The following is an 18,409-nucleotide window of genomic DNA, read 5'->3' as shown; positions in this document are numbered from 1 at the left end:
TTCTGCATTTAGTTTTTCATGAATAATACTGCATTGGAAAATTCATGTACAATTATGTGGACAGACGCCTTCATTTCTCCTGGGTTAGACTTGTTTTAAATCTGTCAAATACAGTGTACATATTCATACTACTTTGTGGGGATAGCTGTTAGTTGGTAAAATTCTGGCTTATTTTCTGCCTCTTGAATTTGATTTGTATTTCAGTGATTTTTCAGTGTGTTTCCTTTGTAGGGAATATATTTTTCTTTCCTTCCAACTTATTTGATGGAAATCTACTGTTAACATTCAAAAGAATGCCATCTAGCCTTTCACCTGTTGTCTGTGCCCCTTTTTGTTATATAAATAAGCAGTAATATTTCATGCTTTAAACCACTCACCAAGCACTTTGTCCTTGTAACACTGCTCTCCATCCTGTGAAACCAGCAGGGGCTGCTGGTTTCTGACTGGTAGATTCCAGATTCAAGGAAGGCAAAAGATCGATTGGTATTAAACTGTGACACAGAGGATGTCCTTCACTCCTTGGTGGCACAACTCTATTGTTTTTACATTGTCTCCAGGGGGCAGAAAACATGTCTCAGCCACCAAAGAATACTTGTTACCCTGAGCCAGGGATTCTCAAAACCACCCAAAGGACCTGTTAAGGCATAAATCGCTGGGTCCCACTGTAAGTTTCTCATTCAGTAGGTCTGGAAAGGAGCCTAAGAACTTGCATTTCTAACACGTGCCCAAGCAAGAAAGCTGCTGCTGGCCCCGGGGCCTAGACAACTAAGTGTATGAGTCACGTGGGAGTCATTCATCCAGGGCTCCTCAAAATGTAGTGTGCACATGAGTCACCCGGGATGCCTTTGACTGCTCCGAGTCAGTAGGCCTGGGGCTCGCGACAGATTCTAACCAGCTCCCTGGTGATGCGGAAGGGTTGAACGAGTAGCCATGTGCTGCCCTCTGCTTGGGTGGTTCTATATTTTTGCACAACTCTAGTAACTACATTGAAATAAACTTGCCAGCTTCAAGCAGATGAACAGGGCATACCTCCCAATGTGTAACAGAGTGGGACTCTGCAAGTTACAAGTTATTCTGGGAAACAGAGCAGAATGGTCCAAATCTTTTAGCCATAATATTTGGAGTAAATTAAAATAAATCTAGTGTGGTCTTTCAAATGTGTTTCACAGGTCCTGTGATTAAAGACAGTAGATTCTTACAAGGATTCTAAATTTGTTCTTTTAAACTCATGGAGTTCTTTTTTGTTTCTCTTTTTCACAGTTTCTTGGCACATTAGTGGAAACTTGATTGTATCAATGTTAGAGCCTTATTATTTTACATATTTAATTCTTGTCACCTAGAAGGATTATTGCTTTATGAAAACAAAATAAGCATTCTATAAAAGTAATTTTTCACTTTCTCTCTTGGCAGATCACTTACAACCTTGGGGCTGGTCATATCCTCCCTGGCTGACCAGGCAGCTGGCAAGGGTAAAAACAAATTTGTGCCTTATCGAGATTCAGTCCTCACTTGGCTTCTTAAGGTAATTCATTGCTCTAGTGTCTTCCAGCTGAACATTGGCAGTTGCAGATGTATGTGCTGAAAGATGTGTACAAGCCTAATACAAGAACTGTCCTCACATCCTAATTCCTAGGAACACGAGACGAGGACTGTCTTGTTGCTTTTTACTCCACTGTGATGTTGTTCAACAGGTGTTCATTGTGGTGAATGTGGAGAGGCTGCATTACATCTTGTCATAAGTATCTGTGAAATACAGACCCACTTCCACATCAGGCTTTCTTCACTGAGAACGTCACGCACACGTGTGTGTTGCTTTTGTTGTTTGTGTTGGGCACGGGATGGTCTTCCTGAGGTGCTCTTTGAAATGCTTTGCAGGACAATTTGGGAGGCAACAGCCAGACCTCTATGATAGCCACCATCAGCCCAGCAGCAGACAACTATGAAGAGACCCTCTCCACGTTACGATACGCAGATCGGGCCAAAAGGATCGTGAACCATGCAGTTGTGAATGAGGACCCCAACGCAAAGGTCATCCGAGAGCTGCGGGAGGAAGTGGAGAAGCTGAAGGAGCAGCTGTCCCAGGCTGAGGTCAGTCGACCTGGTGCTCCGTTGTTCTGGAAGCCCGTGATTCGCGTGTCTCACAGGAAAGGGCGTGCCGGCTTGCAGTGTTAGGTCGTCTGAGTGTGAGTCAACATTCCACTGTGTGTTGGCTGTGCCGTAGGCTAAGCATTGTGGAAACCGATGTGAGTAACACGAGACTTCTGTCCTAGCAACTTAGAGTCTAGAAAGCAAATGACTCTTTGTTTTAGTAACTCAGTTGGCCCTTGAACTTCCAAGTGTGTGTTTTCATTGGCATGGTAGGCCTTGCAGTTTGCAGGGAAGTTACTTGTGTGTCCTCTCCTTATGCAGTCATAGAGCTAGCATGACCAAGGATAGCTAAATATAAAGAATAATTCAGAAGTCTCCTTTTACGTTTTTACTTGTATCGTCTCCTGGTGGGAAACAAAATCAACATTTCTCCATCGTTACCATCTTTTCAAACCTTTATGACCACATACTCTTACAGACAAGTGGTGCTTTCGGGGTAGGTGAGGGAGCTGAAATGGAGGCCACTTGCCTTTGCTAAAGTCACACGCTTCCATAGGCCAGGACTTGTGTGGCCCCGACACGTCTGAGCTCTCATTTCTCCATGCTTCTCTCTTCTAACCCCACTTGAGCTGGGAGGGTATTGAACTATGAAAAATAAAAGTACTAACCATCATGTATTAAGCCAGGTACTGTTTAAATAGTTTCTATCCATCAGCATATTTAATCAAATATAATCAATAGATCAAACAGAAAAGAGGCAAATTCAGGGATCTGAATAGTCTACTAAATGGTATAAACACTGTAACTGCTTATTCAGATATCTCTTCTTGTAGACTTTGGGCTCAAAGTGCAGAACATGGTGTTTTTAAAATTTTTTTAAGCCCTAATATTGGTCCAACACTGAAAGTAGAAAGCACTTAGCACAAAGGCCTTGCACAAAGTACATGCTCAAGAAATGTCATTAGTTCGACATAATTAGAGAATCTGCATTTAGCTCATCAACTCTGACTTCTTTTGATTGATATAAAAAAGGATAACAAAACACCAAACAAATGCTGATAAACTCTTTGACAAGACTCATGATTCTAGGATCAAAATAAAGTGGTTCTGCAGTCGGTTTGTAGGTAGATAATCAGCCTACTTCCTCCTGTCTCTGAATTTGCATTTCCACTGTGACCATCTCAGGCCAGGTGCTGGAACAATACCTGGCCACAGGAAAGAGCAAAGGACCCATGTAGATACATCGTGAATTTTCTCATGTGTCCTCCTGTGCCCCATACTATGTGTTGCTGTCAGGTCTGTTAATACTGTGAGACAGGTTCGCTCATCTAGCTTCCAGCTTTCAGATCATCACCCCTTCAGCTGCTTCCCCATTCTCTGCCATCTTTCTTATTTATAGGTTTTACTCTGAAGGGGTTCATGTCACCACTATAGAATCTCAGAGCACATTGTTCCCAAGTAAAGGCTTCCCCCAAATTGTTAAATTGCAAATATTTGTGTTTAGACCCATTAGTCATTCTGAACAAACCCAGAGAACTATTGCTCTTTTAACCAGATATCCTGCTTCTGAGTGAATACTAAGTATGCTAAATGTGTTACCTTTGGTGGGAGAAAAGTAGTTTAAGGGCCCAGAGCAAATTTTAAAATAAATGAGAAGAATCTTCACCTTTGCTAATAGGTTAATATGACCCTAATGTGTGGTGGTGATTGTATGTGTGAAAAATCCATCTGCTTAATAACCTTTTTTCCTACCCTGATATTTCAATGATGAACTAGCTTCTTCCAGGTCTTTGCATGTGAGCTGTGTGACAGATGGAGTGCTAGGATCTGGTCTCTTAAACAGGAGCAGCCATGTCTCTTACATTTCATCTGATTAATAAAGGTCTGAAACCCACCCTGACAGTGTTTGAGTTAATTGCTCCCCACCAAACACTTGATACCTGCTGAAGATGGACAGGAGGTGATTGTCCTGTGTGTGTATATATATACACACACACACACACACACACACACAATGTTGGGGAAATTCTGCAAGTCCGATGTCTCTGTTTTTTTTTTTTTTTTTTAAGGCCATGAAGGCCCCCGAACTGAAGGAGAAGCTTGAGGAGTCTGAGAAACTGATAAAAGAGCTGACGGTGACCTGGGAAGAGAAGCTGAGGAAAACAGAAGAGATCGCACAGGTAGCTTGATGGTTTAGGCCTAGAATATTGTGATTCTTTTACATTTGCTGTCCTTTCTGTGTAGCCACCTGTCTTTGTGAAGAAGTCTTTAAAAGGCCTCACTGTGCTGAGCTGGAGACTACAGGGAACAGTTTTAGGCACAGACGCTGTGTCTTCTCTCAGCTAACAGTCTGGGCCGCGTGTTAACTAGGAGTGCCAGAGAGCACTGGATGTGACAGGCATGGTACGTGAAGCGTCCTGCTCTTCACATTTTGATGAAAGTTTATCCTGTGATTTTTTTTCTACAGTTGCGTCTATTTTTGCTTTTACAGTTTTTAAAAGATTTATTTGTTTATTTATTTGAAAGGCAGTTACAGAGGGAGAGAGAGAGATCTTCCATCATCTGATTCACTCCCCAGATGCAGTCACTGCAACCAGCAGGACTTGGCCGGGCTGAAGCCAGGAGCCTGGAACACCATCCAGGCCTTCCACATGGGTGCAGGGGCCCAAGCACTTGGGCCATTGTCCACTGCTTTCTCAGGTGCATTTTGAGCTGGATCAAAACTAGAGCATCCAAGACTCAAACTGGCACTCAACTGAGATGCCATTGTCATAAGTGGTGACTTACCCCACTGTGTTACAATACTGGCCCCTGTTCTGTGATTTTTCTAGATCACCTGTCAATCTGTGAGGCTAGCGGATTGTTGGTAATTTATAACATGCAGCATGTCATAGACTTTTTGATGTGTTTGAGTCTTGGGTTTATTGGAAAATGCTGTATGAGTTTTACTTGAACCATGAAGCAAGGACTAAGTCTGGTGGGGTGGGTATGTTAGGACTCTCTGCACGTCGCATTTTGTGAACATTTTATTCTCACTGACCACTTGGAAGTACTGGACCATCCCAGTCTGGCAGCTTGAAGTGGTCACTAGAAACCAGTGTAGCTTTCTGCTTATGCAAGGTAACTTCAAAAAGTTCATGGAAACTAGCATTTAAAAATGTTTGTTTTGGTACAAAAATTTTTTGAAATCCATGCATAGTAGTTCCACAAAATACATTTTCCATAACCATTTTGAAAACTCCTTGTGTGTTTTCAAATTTTTTGCATCAAAATAAACTTTTTATTTCCATTTTTCCACAAACTTTGAAGTATCCGCGTATGTTTTTTTTTTAAATGTCACTCACACACGTACCCAACTCCGTATCTCTCTCACATTGCTATGTTTTTCCACAACACTTAACACCATTGAAAATTCAATATGTTGGAGACAACGCTGTGGCATAGTGGGTAAAGCTGCCGCCTGCAGTGCCGGCATCTCATATGGGTGCTGGTTCTAGTTCTGGCTGCTCCTCTTCCAATCCAGCTCTCTGCTGTGGCCTGGGAAAGCAGTAGAAGATAGCCCAAGTGCTTGGGCCCCTGCACCCGCTTGGGAGACCCAGAAGAAGCTCCTGACTCCTGGCTTCAGATCAGCACAGCTGCAGCCGTTGCAGCCAACTGGGGGGTGAACCAGTGGATGGAAGACTCTCTCTCTCTCTCTGCCTCTTCTTCTCTCTGTGTAACTCTTTCAAATAAATAAATAAATAAATAATCTATTTTTAAAAAAAGGAAAATTCAGTACGTTAATATCTTGTCTTTTTAAGGTCTGTCTCCTTCTGCTGGAATTTCAGTTTTCATAAAAAGGACTTCATTATGTTCTCCAATGTATTCTCAGTCCTAAGTCAGTACCCACCACATTATACTCTAATAAAATATCTCTTGAGTAAAAGGATGACAAAGGCAGTTGACATTTGGCATAGCCATTTGAACACTTAGATCGAACTCTGGGTGCCCAAGTTTGAGTCCCAGCTGCAGCCTCCTGCCAGTACAAACCCTAGGAGGTATCAGTGAAGATCCAAGTGACTAGGTTCCTACCATCCATGTTGCAGAGCTGGATTGAGTTCCTGGCTTCTCACTCAGCCTGGCCCAGCCCCAGCCACTGTAGGCATTTGGAGAATGAACAACAAATGGGAATGTTCTTTTCTTTCTTTCTCTCCCTCTTGCTCTACCTCTCCTTCTCCATCTGCCTGTCTCTCTCCCTTCTACTCAGATTTTAAAAAGAAACAGACAGAATGAATAAATGAATGAATTCGAGGCCTTCTGCAGTCTGTTCCTCCAGCCTCCCTCTCTCACTGCTTTCCCAAATTTGCTAGAGATGCTTGGCTCCTAAAATCAGCCACTATGCCGAGAATCCGTACTGTGTCCCCCGTGTCTGTTCCCAGGACACACTGTCCTTGTCTTGCCATCCCCCCCCCCAACCCCGTTTTTTTCCTGTTGAAATTCTTCATGCTTCAAGAACCATCTCAAATGTGTTCTTTTCCTGAAACTTCCCCTGGCTTAACCCATCTCGGTCCCCTTCCTTTGGAGCCCTGCAGCACTGTGTAACCCTCCAATGCCACCATGCGCTCTTCTTTTGGATTCTAGTTATGTGATTTTTGTCCCCTATACTAAACGGTTAGCTCCTTAAGGGCCACAGTGGGGTCTGTGTCAGCCTTAGTTCCCCTATGTCATTGTCACGAGGTGTCAAACATTGTAGGCCCTCTGTAAAGTTGGTTGAGCTGAGTAAAATGTGTCATTCCATTGGCACTGTCCCCAGAAACAGTGACTTACTCTTTCCATGGATACATCTTATGAATAGAGCAACAAATACAGTCTCCTGCTCTTGTCTGTTTTTGTGCCCAGGAGAGACAACGCCAGCTTGAGAGCATGGGGATTTCCCTGGAGACATCCGGTATCAAGGTGGGGGATGACAAGTGCTACCTGGTCAACCTGAATGCAGACCCTGCTCTTAATGAGCTTCTGGTTTATTATCTAAAGGTAAGGGTGTAGATGAGTAGATGCCTGCAGTCCTGATTCATATACAAGTCCCAGTGGAACCCAGCTGTTTATCTCCATGATTTTGGTTGTAGTATCCAGCCCAACTCTCAATAAAAGTGAGATAATGGGTAGTGCAGTCAGATCACCACTGAGAATGAAACACAACTGTTTTGTTTCATCCTGGAGCGGTGCATTCAGGGCTGATTTCCTGCAAGAGTTTCACAGGGGCAAGAGTGGGCAATTAAGAGTATCCAGGTAATTCCTGCTGAAGGCACCAGGTTTGAGGCCACAGGAGTCTGAGAATTTCTGAGTTCAGCCACAAAGACCCTGAGAAGCCCTAGATGTTCTCAGTTTTGCTTCTGAGTAATTCCAAGACAATCTCAAGATGAGTAGGAGCCCACGGCAGACCCGTGAGCTACATGTGACAAGTCTCTCCCAGGCTATCCCTTCTAAACCCACCCCTCAGGAAAGAACTTCTGGTCTGACAGGGACCCTTCAAGTGTGGAGGTGGGACTGTGGCCTCCTGGAGTAGGCACTTTGGCCTCAGGGTGTGTCACTGACTGTTGGAGAGAATATTGCAGTGATTCTGAAATGTTCCGGCTTCAGGACCGTGTATACTCTTAACAGATGCTAAGGACTCCAGAGAACTTTTGTGTTCTGAGTTGTATCTACCTGTGTTTACTGTATTAGAACTTAAGACCAAGAACATTTTATGCTACAAACATAAGCAAGCATTCAACCATTGGTCTCCAGAGCTACGCCATCAACCTGTATTGCAGAGCCTCTAGAAAGCTTCACTGTATATATGTGACAGAGAATAAAGACATAACATCAAGTAATTTTATCAAATTGCTTTAACCTCACAAACCTCCCCCCTCAAAAAAAAGGTCCTCAGAAACCATAGGCATCTCAGACCACACTTTTTGAACTGCTGGCTTAATTTTTTTTAAGTGAGAAAGAAGACCTCTGCTGAAAAGAGGGCACCTGATTGACGTTGAGACCTGGGACTTGAAGGTAGCTTGCATGCACTGCCCACACACCCAAATAGCAGGGTGCAGAGGGATTAGCCACTTAGGGAAGGTTCGGTGCTGTGTTTGGGATTCTGATCTGCCCAGTGAATTATAAAATGCAATGGAGAATAAGCAGGAATGGAAGCAAAGAGCCTCACTCTTCTATGATCCTTTGCTTCTACTATTTTTAGAGACGTGAACGTGGTGCAAATAGCCTCTGTCTTACTGAGAATCCACTAATAGACTTCTGGTCTGTTCTTTTAGGGAATGACTAAGGGGTAAAGAAATGTTTCCAGAACGTTAATTTTGTTAGATCAAGCCTTATACTTCCTCTGTTGCATAGATAAGGGTCAATAGCATAGTGGTTAAATGATATTTAAAGAAGCAGGAAAAATTTGCTGTATGAATACACAGGGGATGAACAGTGACAAAATCTCCTGTAGTCCCAATGCTCATACGTCTGAGGTTCCAGGTATTTAAAATCACACTGATCCATATGTCAAACAACCCACAACCTTCAATACTCTGTGTAATATTGGTATTGGAAGCTCAGCTATTTTTTAACATTTTTAAAGTTACATATTTTCATATGAGACTTTCATGAAACCATTTGTAGGAGTTCTTAAATTTATACGGTCATTTTCAAAATGCTTTCACTGTTAACTCAGATGATTAAAAAAAAAAAACCTGTTGAGTGGGCCAAATAACCAGTATTGTGCTGGTTCACAGAGAGTGAGCCAACATGCATGTGGTCACGTAAGTTGACCAAGTCAAAATCAGATCTCCTGGTATTCTACTCTCAGGTCTGATTTCCTTATGTTGTAAAGCAACATTTAATCACTGTTTATCAGGGTATTTTTTTTTTCATAATGTTTAAACATTTTTTAAAAATTTCATGTGTTATGGTAAGCTTTTGACCTTGAATACTTGAGATTCCGAGAATCTCCCACCTGATTCATTTAATATTTTTGTGAGTATGCTGCTGGGTTATTCAGATTGATTGTGATAAATTGCTGTTGAGTAACTTACACACGTGGATGTTTCTTTGTTTCCTAACCTCTTTCCAGGACCACACCAGGGTGGGTGCAGATACCTCTCAGGACATCCAGCTGTTTGGTATAGGGATTCAGCCTGAACACTGCGAGATTGATATTGCCTCTGATGGTGATGTCACTCTTACCCCAAAAGAAAATGCAAGGTAAGAACAAGAAACAGCTTAGCGTGTCTCCTTTTCAGAATGAAAAGGCTGCCTCTGTCTGCTTGTTAGCTTCCGTCACACAAAGTTGAGGACGCACTGGGTCCCCCAGGGTAGTGACTTTCTGATGGTTGTGGAGAGCAGCATTTAGAGAGCAGCAGCTCTGCTGTCTGTAAAGTCTCAGTCGCCGGAGTTGCAGTGCCCCTGCAAAGGAGCAGTCTCATATGGGAGTCCTAGTGCCCCGTATTCCATAGCTCTTAGCTTTATAGTTCCATAACAGTCAGCCCAGCTAATAAGATTATGTGGGAAACATAACTTATTGAAAAATTAAAAGAGTAATATAATTTTTCTCTACCAAACTTCACCTCGGGGCCAGCGCTGTGGCACAGTGGGTTAAAGGCCCCAGCCCTTAAATGTCCATATGGGATGCTGGCGCTGATTTGAGTCCTGGCTGCTCCACTTCTGATCCAGCTCACTGCTAATGTGCCTGGGAAAGCGTCGGAAGATGGCCCAAGTCCTTGGGCCTCTGCACCCACATGAGAGACCCTGAAGAAGCTCCTGGCTCCTGGCTCCTGGCTTTGGATCAGCTCAGCTCCAGCCATTGCAGCCATCTGGGGAGTGACCCAGCAGATGAAAGAACTCTCTCTCTCTCTCTGTCTCTACATCTCTGTAACTCTGTCTTTCAAATAAATAAAAATAAATCTTTAAAAAAAAACTTCACCTCACAGTTCTTTAGCAAATTAGACTTTAATTATTCTCCTCCAATTACTCATTTTTAAATGCTAGCAAAACCTCTTTAAGTGGAGGAAGTTATGAGAAGACTAATATTGTCTACAAAAACTATGGAGGGCTTTTTATCCACCCTAAGAAAAAAAAAAATAAAGGCCCTACTACTATGCTTTATGTCAAAAGATTTGTTGATTAGTTTTTTTAGATTTATTTATTTATTTGAAAGGCAGAGTTACAGAGAGGAAGAGGGAGAGACAGAGAGAGAGAGAGAGAGAGAGAGAGATCTCCCATCTGCTGGTTCACTCCCCAAACAGCCACAATGGGTGCAGGATCGTAAGGACTTGGGCCATCTTCCACTGCTTTCCCAGACGCATTAGCAGGGGGCTGGGTTGGAAGTGGAGCAGCCAAAGCTGCAACGTGAGCCGGTGCCCATATGGGATGCGGGCACCTCAGGCAGCAGCTTTACCTGCTACACCACAGCTCCATCCCCAATGAGCTCTTTTAATAAGCAGGAGACCCAACAGACTCTTTTGCAGTGTGCAAGTTCAGCCTACTGACTGCACTGTGTTGACAGCCAGCAAGTGCAGTTGGTAAATGCTGCTCTGTCGAAAGACCACCGGTCAGTGTCCACTGGGTGGAGTTGCTGCTTCTCTGAGACCTGTTTCGTCTTCTTCTAAGAGGCATAGGCCCATACACGCCCAGAGACACAGTGCACGCCCGGGACTGTGTGATCATACGGTCCAGCAAAGGCTGGTGCTGTGGCCTCCCCAGTCCCCGTTGTTTCTTTGTTTATACAGTTTGTCTGATAACAAACAGGACTTTCAGGATTTAAACCTCCTATTTGTTTCTTGTTTGTCTCCAACTTTTCATAATGGAAAATTTGAAGCATAAAGGTGGAGAGAGTAGTATAACAGTCTCCCATGTATCCATATGCGGCTTCAAAAAATGAGTACCTCATATATAATTTTGCTGTATTAATATGCCTTCCACATCTCCTTGTCTATCCCCTCTGGATTATTTTAAAGCAAATTCCAAATATTATAACATTGCTTTCATAAATATCTCAGCATGTATGTCTTAAAAGATGAAGGTCCTTAAACACAGCTTCAATACATCCAAATAATTAACAATAATCCCTTACTAATCATCATGTATACAGTGCATGTGTACATTTCTCTAATGATCTTGTAAATGATCTCAGTTATTTCTTCTAATCAGGATCCAAATAAGATACAGGCATTGTTGTTTTTTAAATTTCTCTTAGATCCCTGTTGACCTGTAGGTTTCCCCTTCCCCTCCTGTCTCAGGCTGTCTCCTCTGTCTGTTTCTCTCTGTATGTGTTTTATTTATTGAAGACACCTCTCTAGCTGTTGGCACTGGAGTCTCTCATGGCCAGGATTTCATTGCTACGTCTCACGGCTTTGTTTAACACCTTCTCCTGTCCTCTGTTTTTCCTAATCTGTAACTTCCAAATGGGAGCTGGATCAGCCTCATCCCAAATTTTGACAGAGTGTCCCTGAGGTAGAGTTTCCTTTCATGTCAGGCTGTCACCCTTTGGGTGTTTCAGTGGTGGTCACAGATCTGTCACTTCTCCAGCTATCAATTAGGACACTCTGTCAAGAGGAAGCTGCCCCACGTCTCTCTCGGGCGGCCAGGCCTGAGTTCTGTGCCCTCCTGCCCACCTGACATTGTCTCTCCCATGCCTCCAGGTCCTGTGTGAATGGTACCCTTGTGTGCAGTTCCACCCAGCTGTGGCACGGCGACAGAATACTGTGGGGAAATAACCACTTTTTTAGGTAACAGCTTTGTGTTCTCTACTATTTTCATATTCATTTTTTTTCTGTCATCTTTGAAAGTGTAAACCCAGTTGACTCTCTCCCATGGTGAAAAACCCCACAGAATTAACTTACCCAAGAGGAAACGGCGAGATTGGCTGAAAGACTTTGAAAGAGAAACGGGCCCTGCAGAGCACGACCTGGATGCAGCCAGCGAGGCTTCCTCGGAACCAGACTACAACTATGAGTTTGCCCAGATGGAAGTTATCATGAAGACGCTGAACAGCAATGGTGAGACCCTAACTCTGCCTTCCAGTGTCCTGGGCACTTCCTCCCATCTCACACCATTCAGTGTGAGCGATCAGGGAAATCGAAAGTGTCGTTCTGAAATTTAAACACAAAATTGCTCAGTTCCTGAAACAGGCCATCACGAGGGCTCATGGAAAGGTCTGGGAGCGGGTTTCTCCCAGAAAGCAGGTGAGCCCTTGATGAGACACCTTGACCCCACGCCAGTTGTGACAGCATTTTCAGGGGCAATCCCAGAGCTCTGAGTGATCCCGACAGAATTCCTGATCAAATTTCCCATCATTGAGCAAGTCATTTCTGATTCCTTCAGAGTGTCAACATCCCCAAGAAAATCCGAACCTCGGAATTTCACATATAACCTGAGGGAGAGAGAAAAGTCGCAACACCTTACTATAAACTCATTTGAAAATTATACCCCAAAAAGACTTACTTAACAAGCCCAGGTAACTTTTTACCAAAGTGATAGTTAAAATGGAAGGCTTCGTGGACTCATTCTCCACCCCAGTCTACAAAGGTCTCTGCAGAAGGGATTCTCCTCTATGCGTTTTTTTCCTGGATCCCTGCTTTCAGAAGACCCTCAGTACTTACTTTAAAGTTCTGTGTCTAAACGTCTGTGTCCATTTGCCTTCTTTGTCCCTTCCCCTGTGTTTACGCATTCAGGAAAATGCACATCAGATTCTTTTCGTTGCTTGCCCCGAATGTTTTACAAATCTGTCTTTTCCTTTTCTTGTCTCCCAATCTCCTAATTCCCAGAGTTGGTTCCCAGGACCTAGTAGCTACCCAGGGAAGTTCCTGTTAACAAGTACAAGTCAGGATTTCTGAGACTAGAACTACTTTACAAGGATAGCATTGAGGCTACATTTAGGGACAGGCCCAGTGCAACCCCTCTTCCCCATTGATCTGGTCTGTGGGTCCTAAGAAACCCTAACTTGGACTAGGAAAGACCTGACATACCTCTGGACCTCAGGGTCCCCATCAGACAGCTTGTAACTGGGCACTTGCAGAACCTTTTGCTTTTTACAGTTGAGTTCTATTCTTAGGCATTGGCTTCCTTACTGTGCTCTCTGACTAAGCCTAAATGGGAAAAATTTGAGCATGGCTAGAGAATTGCCAGTAAGCTCCCTGGCATATCACATTGGGAGATTCTATTACAGGCATAAAGATTTTGGTGTTTAATTGATGTCTGTTTATGGATTTTTAGCCTCAGGGGCTCTTTTTTTATTATAAAAATGAGGTATAAAGTAAAGATCAGAGTATGAGAAACAAATGTAATGTATATAAAGAGTATCAAACCAGAAAGGGAGAAGGTATGTTAAATGATGAAGTTCGGTAATTTCTGTCTTTCAGCATTAAGATCAGGGTACTAAGATTAGCTTCAGGGCCCTGAACACCACAGTACTGGGTGGATCATAGCTGGAAACCAAGCCTGTCACTGTCACTTGCCCACCCATGGGGAGGAAGCCCCAGAGACATTCTAGAGTGATGTTCAGACCCCAGAAAGCACATTAATAGGATTGAGCAATGTGCCTGGGCAGCATGTCTCTGGAGAGTGATTTTTGGAAGCCTGACTAAATACTTGGGGTGCAGAGTGTGACAGGGTGCACATGCACCAAGCTCAGGATGGAGAAATGCCCATCTGGAGAGAGCGCATTGCTTCAGATGCGGTCACAGAGTTCTAGCTGACTCTGTTCTCCAACTCTGCAGTCTCATAACTGACATATACCCCAGGTCCCAGATTTTATGCAGTTGCACCTTTTGATCACATCTATATTAAACCCCTTAATAACCAGTGAGTATTTAGCAAGCGTTTGTTAACCCCTCTCCCCTTCACCAAACCTACTAGAGTCTCAGAGGCCCAGCTTATGGTACAAACATGAGTTATTCATGTGTATCCCAGCTCAGGCCTTGCCTTCCAGTGTTGACTGGAAAGTATTGTTGGGCAGGCATTTGGCCTAGCAGTTAAGACTTCTGCATCCCACATCAGAGTGCCTATGTTCTGTTCCTGGCTCCAAATCCTGATTCTAGCTTCCTGCCAATTCATAGCCCTGGAGGCAGCAGGTGACAGGTCTAGTAACTGGGTTCCTGACACATTTGTGGGACTCTTGATTAAGTTCCCTGCTGCTGCTTCAGCCCCCACCTTGGCTGTTACAGGCATTTGAGGTGTGAACCAGCAAATGGAGAGCCCACTCTGTGTCTAAAATAACAATTTTTTAAAGACTTATTTCTTTATTTGAAAGAGTCCGAAGAGTGGGAGAGACAGAGACAGATCGTCCGTCCACTGGTTCACTCCCCAGGTGACTGCAATAGCCAGGGCTGGGCCAGCCCAAAGCAAGCAGCCAGGACCTTCTTCCAGGTCTCCTGCATGGGTGTGTGGGCCCCAGGCACTTGGACCATCCTCCACTGCTTTTCCCAGGCCAGTAACAGGGAGCTGGATTAGAAGTGGAGCAGCCAGGACCCAAACCAGCACCCAGATGGTATGCTGGCATTGCAGGCAGTGGCTTTACCTGCTATGCCACAGTGTTGCCCCAACAATTTTTTTAAAGTAACATTTTCTGTCTTCCCCACCACATACCAGTTCCCAAGGGGTATACCAATGAGTTCTGATGGGATTTCAGGAGATCCAGCCACTAGCCAGTGTTCACAGGGTTCGCCTCTGCTACTAGGTGCCTTCCCGATAATAAGCCTCTCTGCCTGGTGGTCGTCCCCTTGGTGGTCCTATCTGAAGATTCTCTTCCCTCTCCTGTGGTTGCAGACGAAGCTCCTCCACAAACGCTGGGATAAAGGTTTCGCTGACTGGCATTAGCATGTGGGAGCTGGATTGGTTTCTAGCAGCGCTGCTGATCAATGCTTGTGCTACATGCTTTGGTAAAATCTAACTAATGCGATTGGGAAGAAGCTGACGTTTTCTTGACTGAGCAATGGGCCTTTTCAGCTATGACCCCCACCCTCATGTCCCAACTCCATTACCTTTTCATTGGTTAAAATCTGATAGCTTTTTTTTCTCCCTGTGTAGCCACAGCACTAAAACAGATTACTGGTATTACAGCTTCCGTGGCAATGGCTTTACTACCATGGACAGCACTGCAGTTCAAGGCAGTAGTACCTCCAGCTATATATTCACCAACATTATCCCGTTAATCCACTAGAATAATGTATTCTTACATCTCTAGAATAAATAATTTATTTAAAGCCCAATTCACTTGAAATACAAGTAAAAGGAAACCTAGTACGTTGGGCAATAAAGCCCTCTTCCCATGGGTTCAAAATAAGAATCAGGCACCCATGTGTTATTGCAGAGGCAGTGGCAGCTCGAAGCCACGAGCAGTGAAGGAGCTGGCAAGGGGTCATGGAGCCAATGCATTCCAGCTGAGACTAAAAGCATCTCTATTCCCCTAAGGACACACTTTCCTTCAACTCTGCGTTTAGACATCCTGGCGTGAATTAATTCTAATTCTCCTGCTCACGTGAACACATTGCTGCCAGTACCACGGCCATCAGCATCCCCTCTTTCCCATTCTGGGGACAGTAGAACAGTGGGAGCTTATTTCCTAGTTTCCCACCAGGGTAAAGGTGACAATAAACCGATGGTGAAGAGAAAGTCCTTTCCCAAGGTCGATGCTCCTTTCCTCCTAAAATGCTTATCTCTTTTGTACCTTGGCCTTAGGCAGTGGGCTCACTAAATTTTAAAACAATTCATTCAAGAGGAAGGACACAGAGAGGGAAAAAAAACAAAACTGCACCGTCTCCTACTGGTTGATTGGTTGTGAACAGGACAGTCTTTGGCTTCTGTTCTAGACCACATCATAGACTGAGTGACTTGCTGGTTAGAATTATCTGCTTTAAAACGTTTTATGCACTGGTAAAGGCTTGAAACCGGTTGATTTGAGGGGGGAAAATTGTCCATGAAAAAGGTACTTCCAGACTAGGGTTGGGATCAGAGGTGAAACAAAGACCCAGGTTAGGGTGAGTCCTGTGTAAGTGGACCTGGGAGCACCTGGGGCAGAGCCTACAAAGCTGTGCGTGTGAGGCTCGGGATGGGCCCTAGGGAGTCGCTTTTGCTTCTATTCATGCACATGGAGTTGTGGCCCACTTGAAGCCCAGGAGAGGTATTTTGGCCCAGCCATTCGAGATCGCATATTTCTGCTCTGTTGATGAACAAGTAGAAGTACGGATAGATATTCCATTCAGTTTCTTTCAGCAAAAAACCTACAGTGCAATTTTATGAAACTGTATGTTTCCCAGTTTGCTTGGAAGAGATTCATAAGCACAAAGTTAGGACAGTTAGAATCCCTGAAAGTAAGGCTTTATATAAATACAAATGGGTGGTAAGCACCCTGTCATTTGTTTCTTAAATCTAGCACCTACATCCTGCCTGAGAAATATATTTTTTTAAACTTTGTGAGGCCATTATCTAGCCTTCAGATTTAAAATTTCTTCAGACTACCTCAAATTTCAATGTATTTCTCCTATTTTCTCTGGAAGTTGTAAGACTATCAGAAGTTCTAGTGCTTTCCAGTACATAAGGATGGTTCTGTATTTAGCTTGCCATTACTTTTAGTTTTAAAGATTTATTTATTCTATTTGAAAGTCAGAGTTACACAGAGAGAGAAGGAGAGGCAGAGAGAGAGAGTCTTTCATCTGCTGGTTTACTCTCCAATTGGCTGCAATGGCCAGAGCTGCTCTGATCCGAAACCAGGAACGTGGGTGCAGAGGTCCAAGCACTTGGGCCATCTTCTGCTGCTTCCCCAGGCCATAGCAGAGAGCTGGATCAGAAGTGGAACAGCCAGGTCTCGAACTGGCACCCATGTGGGATGCTGGCACTGTAGGCGGCAGCTTTACCTGCTATGCCACAGTGTCAGCCCCACCATTACTTTAACTAAAATACCCAAGAGGAGCTTCTGAGGAAAGAAGAAGGTTTCTCTTACCTCACACTTTTGGAGGCTCACAATCCAAGCTGGGCACCCACATTAGCCTGATGAAGCTGGGATGTGTACAGAAGGCGGATCACGCGGAAGCAGACGCAAAGGGAGCTTACTCATCCTCTCTAACCACGTGTCTCTCTTTATCAAGCCACCATGATTCAACCATGGACTCCACCTCAGTAACCTGATGCAGTCCCAGCACTTCCCAAAGACCCCGCCTTCAGACCCCACAACTGGGTCACGTCTCTCCACCCTTCATCCATCCTTAGTGTCAATCCATTGACCCTTAAACAGGAGACTTTGGGGTTGAGACGTCAGCTTGAGTTCAGGTAGCCAAATCCTGTTCAAATCATGGCAGTTGTTCTGTGGAAAGCGTTTTACACACCTAGGATCTGCCTTTGTGTAAGGCGTTTAGGTCTGTTATTCACTTTCCATTAGTTTTTAGTCTATTTTTCCATTAATGATATATCTTGGGCACATTATGTCAGGGCTGTATGAAGAATATTCTGCCTCTTTGAAAAAATGTTGAATCTTAGCATTTCATAGCAGTAAGGAACAATATTTGACATTACTAGTTCTAAGGAAGACATTGGGTAAGAATCCTATGTCAGTTCTCCCCAAGTTAATGTCCTGCACCAGCCTATTAGCTGATTACTTATCTGAGTTCAAAACCTGTCTCCATTGTGTGTTAGCTGCGTCATCTTAGGACAGCCAGCTGAATTCCAATGTCCTTATCTTTAAAATCGGAATGAAATCCACCCCTAGGTCTGTTGCAAGGCTTTTGTGAGATGATGCATGCACAGGGCCCCCCCACACACACACCTGGGGTGTAGCCATTAGCTAATAGAGTTGCTGTTTCCATTGTGGTTGTCATTTTTTATTTTTTATTAATTAAATAACTCACCTATCCTGAGCATACTTTGTGATTCTTCTAAAAAAACTGCTTCTTTTTGTTTTGTATTATTTAGTCTTTTTTTAAGCTAACATATTATCTTTTTCTTTTACAGCTCCTATAGAAAAATAGTACAATTTACATTCTTATTTCACAAATTGATAGAGTATTTTGGAAACATCAGTCTGTAGCTATCATCAAGTAATACAAAACTTCCTCCTGAGTCACTGTAATTTCCAGCTTTTTTCCTGGAAATTAAATTGAAGCTAATCTGTAGCTACAAGTAGCAAGCAAGTGTGTAAGTATGCAAGGAGGAAATAATATCCCAAGCTAGTCTGAGAATGCATCTCCTCTGAGTCCCAGCAGCCTCTCAGAAGGATTGGCTGTGATGGTGACTTTCGCGTTCCACAGCTCCCTGTAGTCTACCTGCACAGGGACATCAGAAACTTTCTGCCCTGTGCATGAGGTCATGCCTTCCT

General features: G+C 43.8%; 1 protein-coding gene across 12 annotated transcripts in view; it reads left to right on the top strand.

Annotated features, from left to right (window-relative positions):
- The window catches only part of KIF13A (kinesin family member 13A), a 243,192-nt gene that overhangs the window by 171,855 nt on the left and 52,928 nt on the right, over window positions 1-18,409 (top strand). For 8 of the 12 annotated variants that reach the window (XR_011388751.1, XM_070074312.1, XM_070074311.1 and 5 more), the window contains 8 exons: window positions 1,411-1,522; window positions 1,876-2,088; window positions 4,158-4,268; window positions 6,967-7,101; window positions 9,179-9,309; window positions 11,745-11,831; window positions 11,935-12,101; window positions 14,780-14,899. Coding sequence is in view for 11 of the 12 variants with exons in the window: in XM_070074312.1 (XP_069930413.1) it covers window positions 1,411-1,522; window positions 1,876-2,088; window positions 4,158-4,268; window positions 6,967-7,101; window positions 9,179-9,309; window positions 11,745-11,831; window positions 11,935-12,101; window positions 14,780-14,899 (1,076 nt within the window). In the remaining variant the exon portion in view is untranslated. The remainder of the gene's footprint in view (window positions 1-1,410; window positions 1,523-1,875; window positions 2,089-4,157; window positions 4,269-6,966; window positions 7,102-9,178; window positions 9,310-11,744; window positions 11,832-11,934; window positions 12,102-14,779; window positions 14,900-18,409) is intronic. The other 4 variants (XM_008274127.4, XM_070074313.1, XM_008274126.4 and 1 more) reach the window with 1 other exon arrangement.

This window comes from Oryctolagus cuniculus, chromosome 5, assembly GCF_964237555.1.
Source record: "Oryctolagus cuniculus chromosome 5, mOryCun1.1, whole genome shotgun sequence".
NCBI classification, from domain to species: domain Eukaryota; kingdom Metazoa; phylum Chordata; class Mammalia; order Lagomorpha; family Leporidae; genus Oryctolagus; species Oryctolagus cuniculus.
This window is presented reverse-complemented; position numbering and strand designations above follow the sequence as displayed.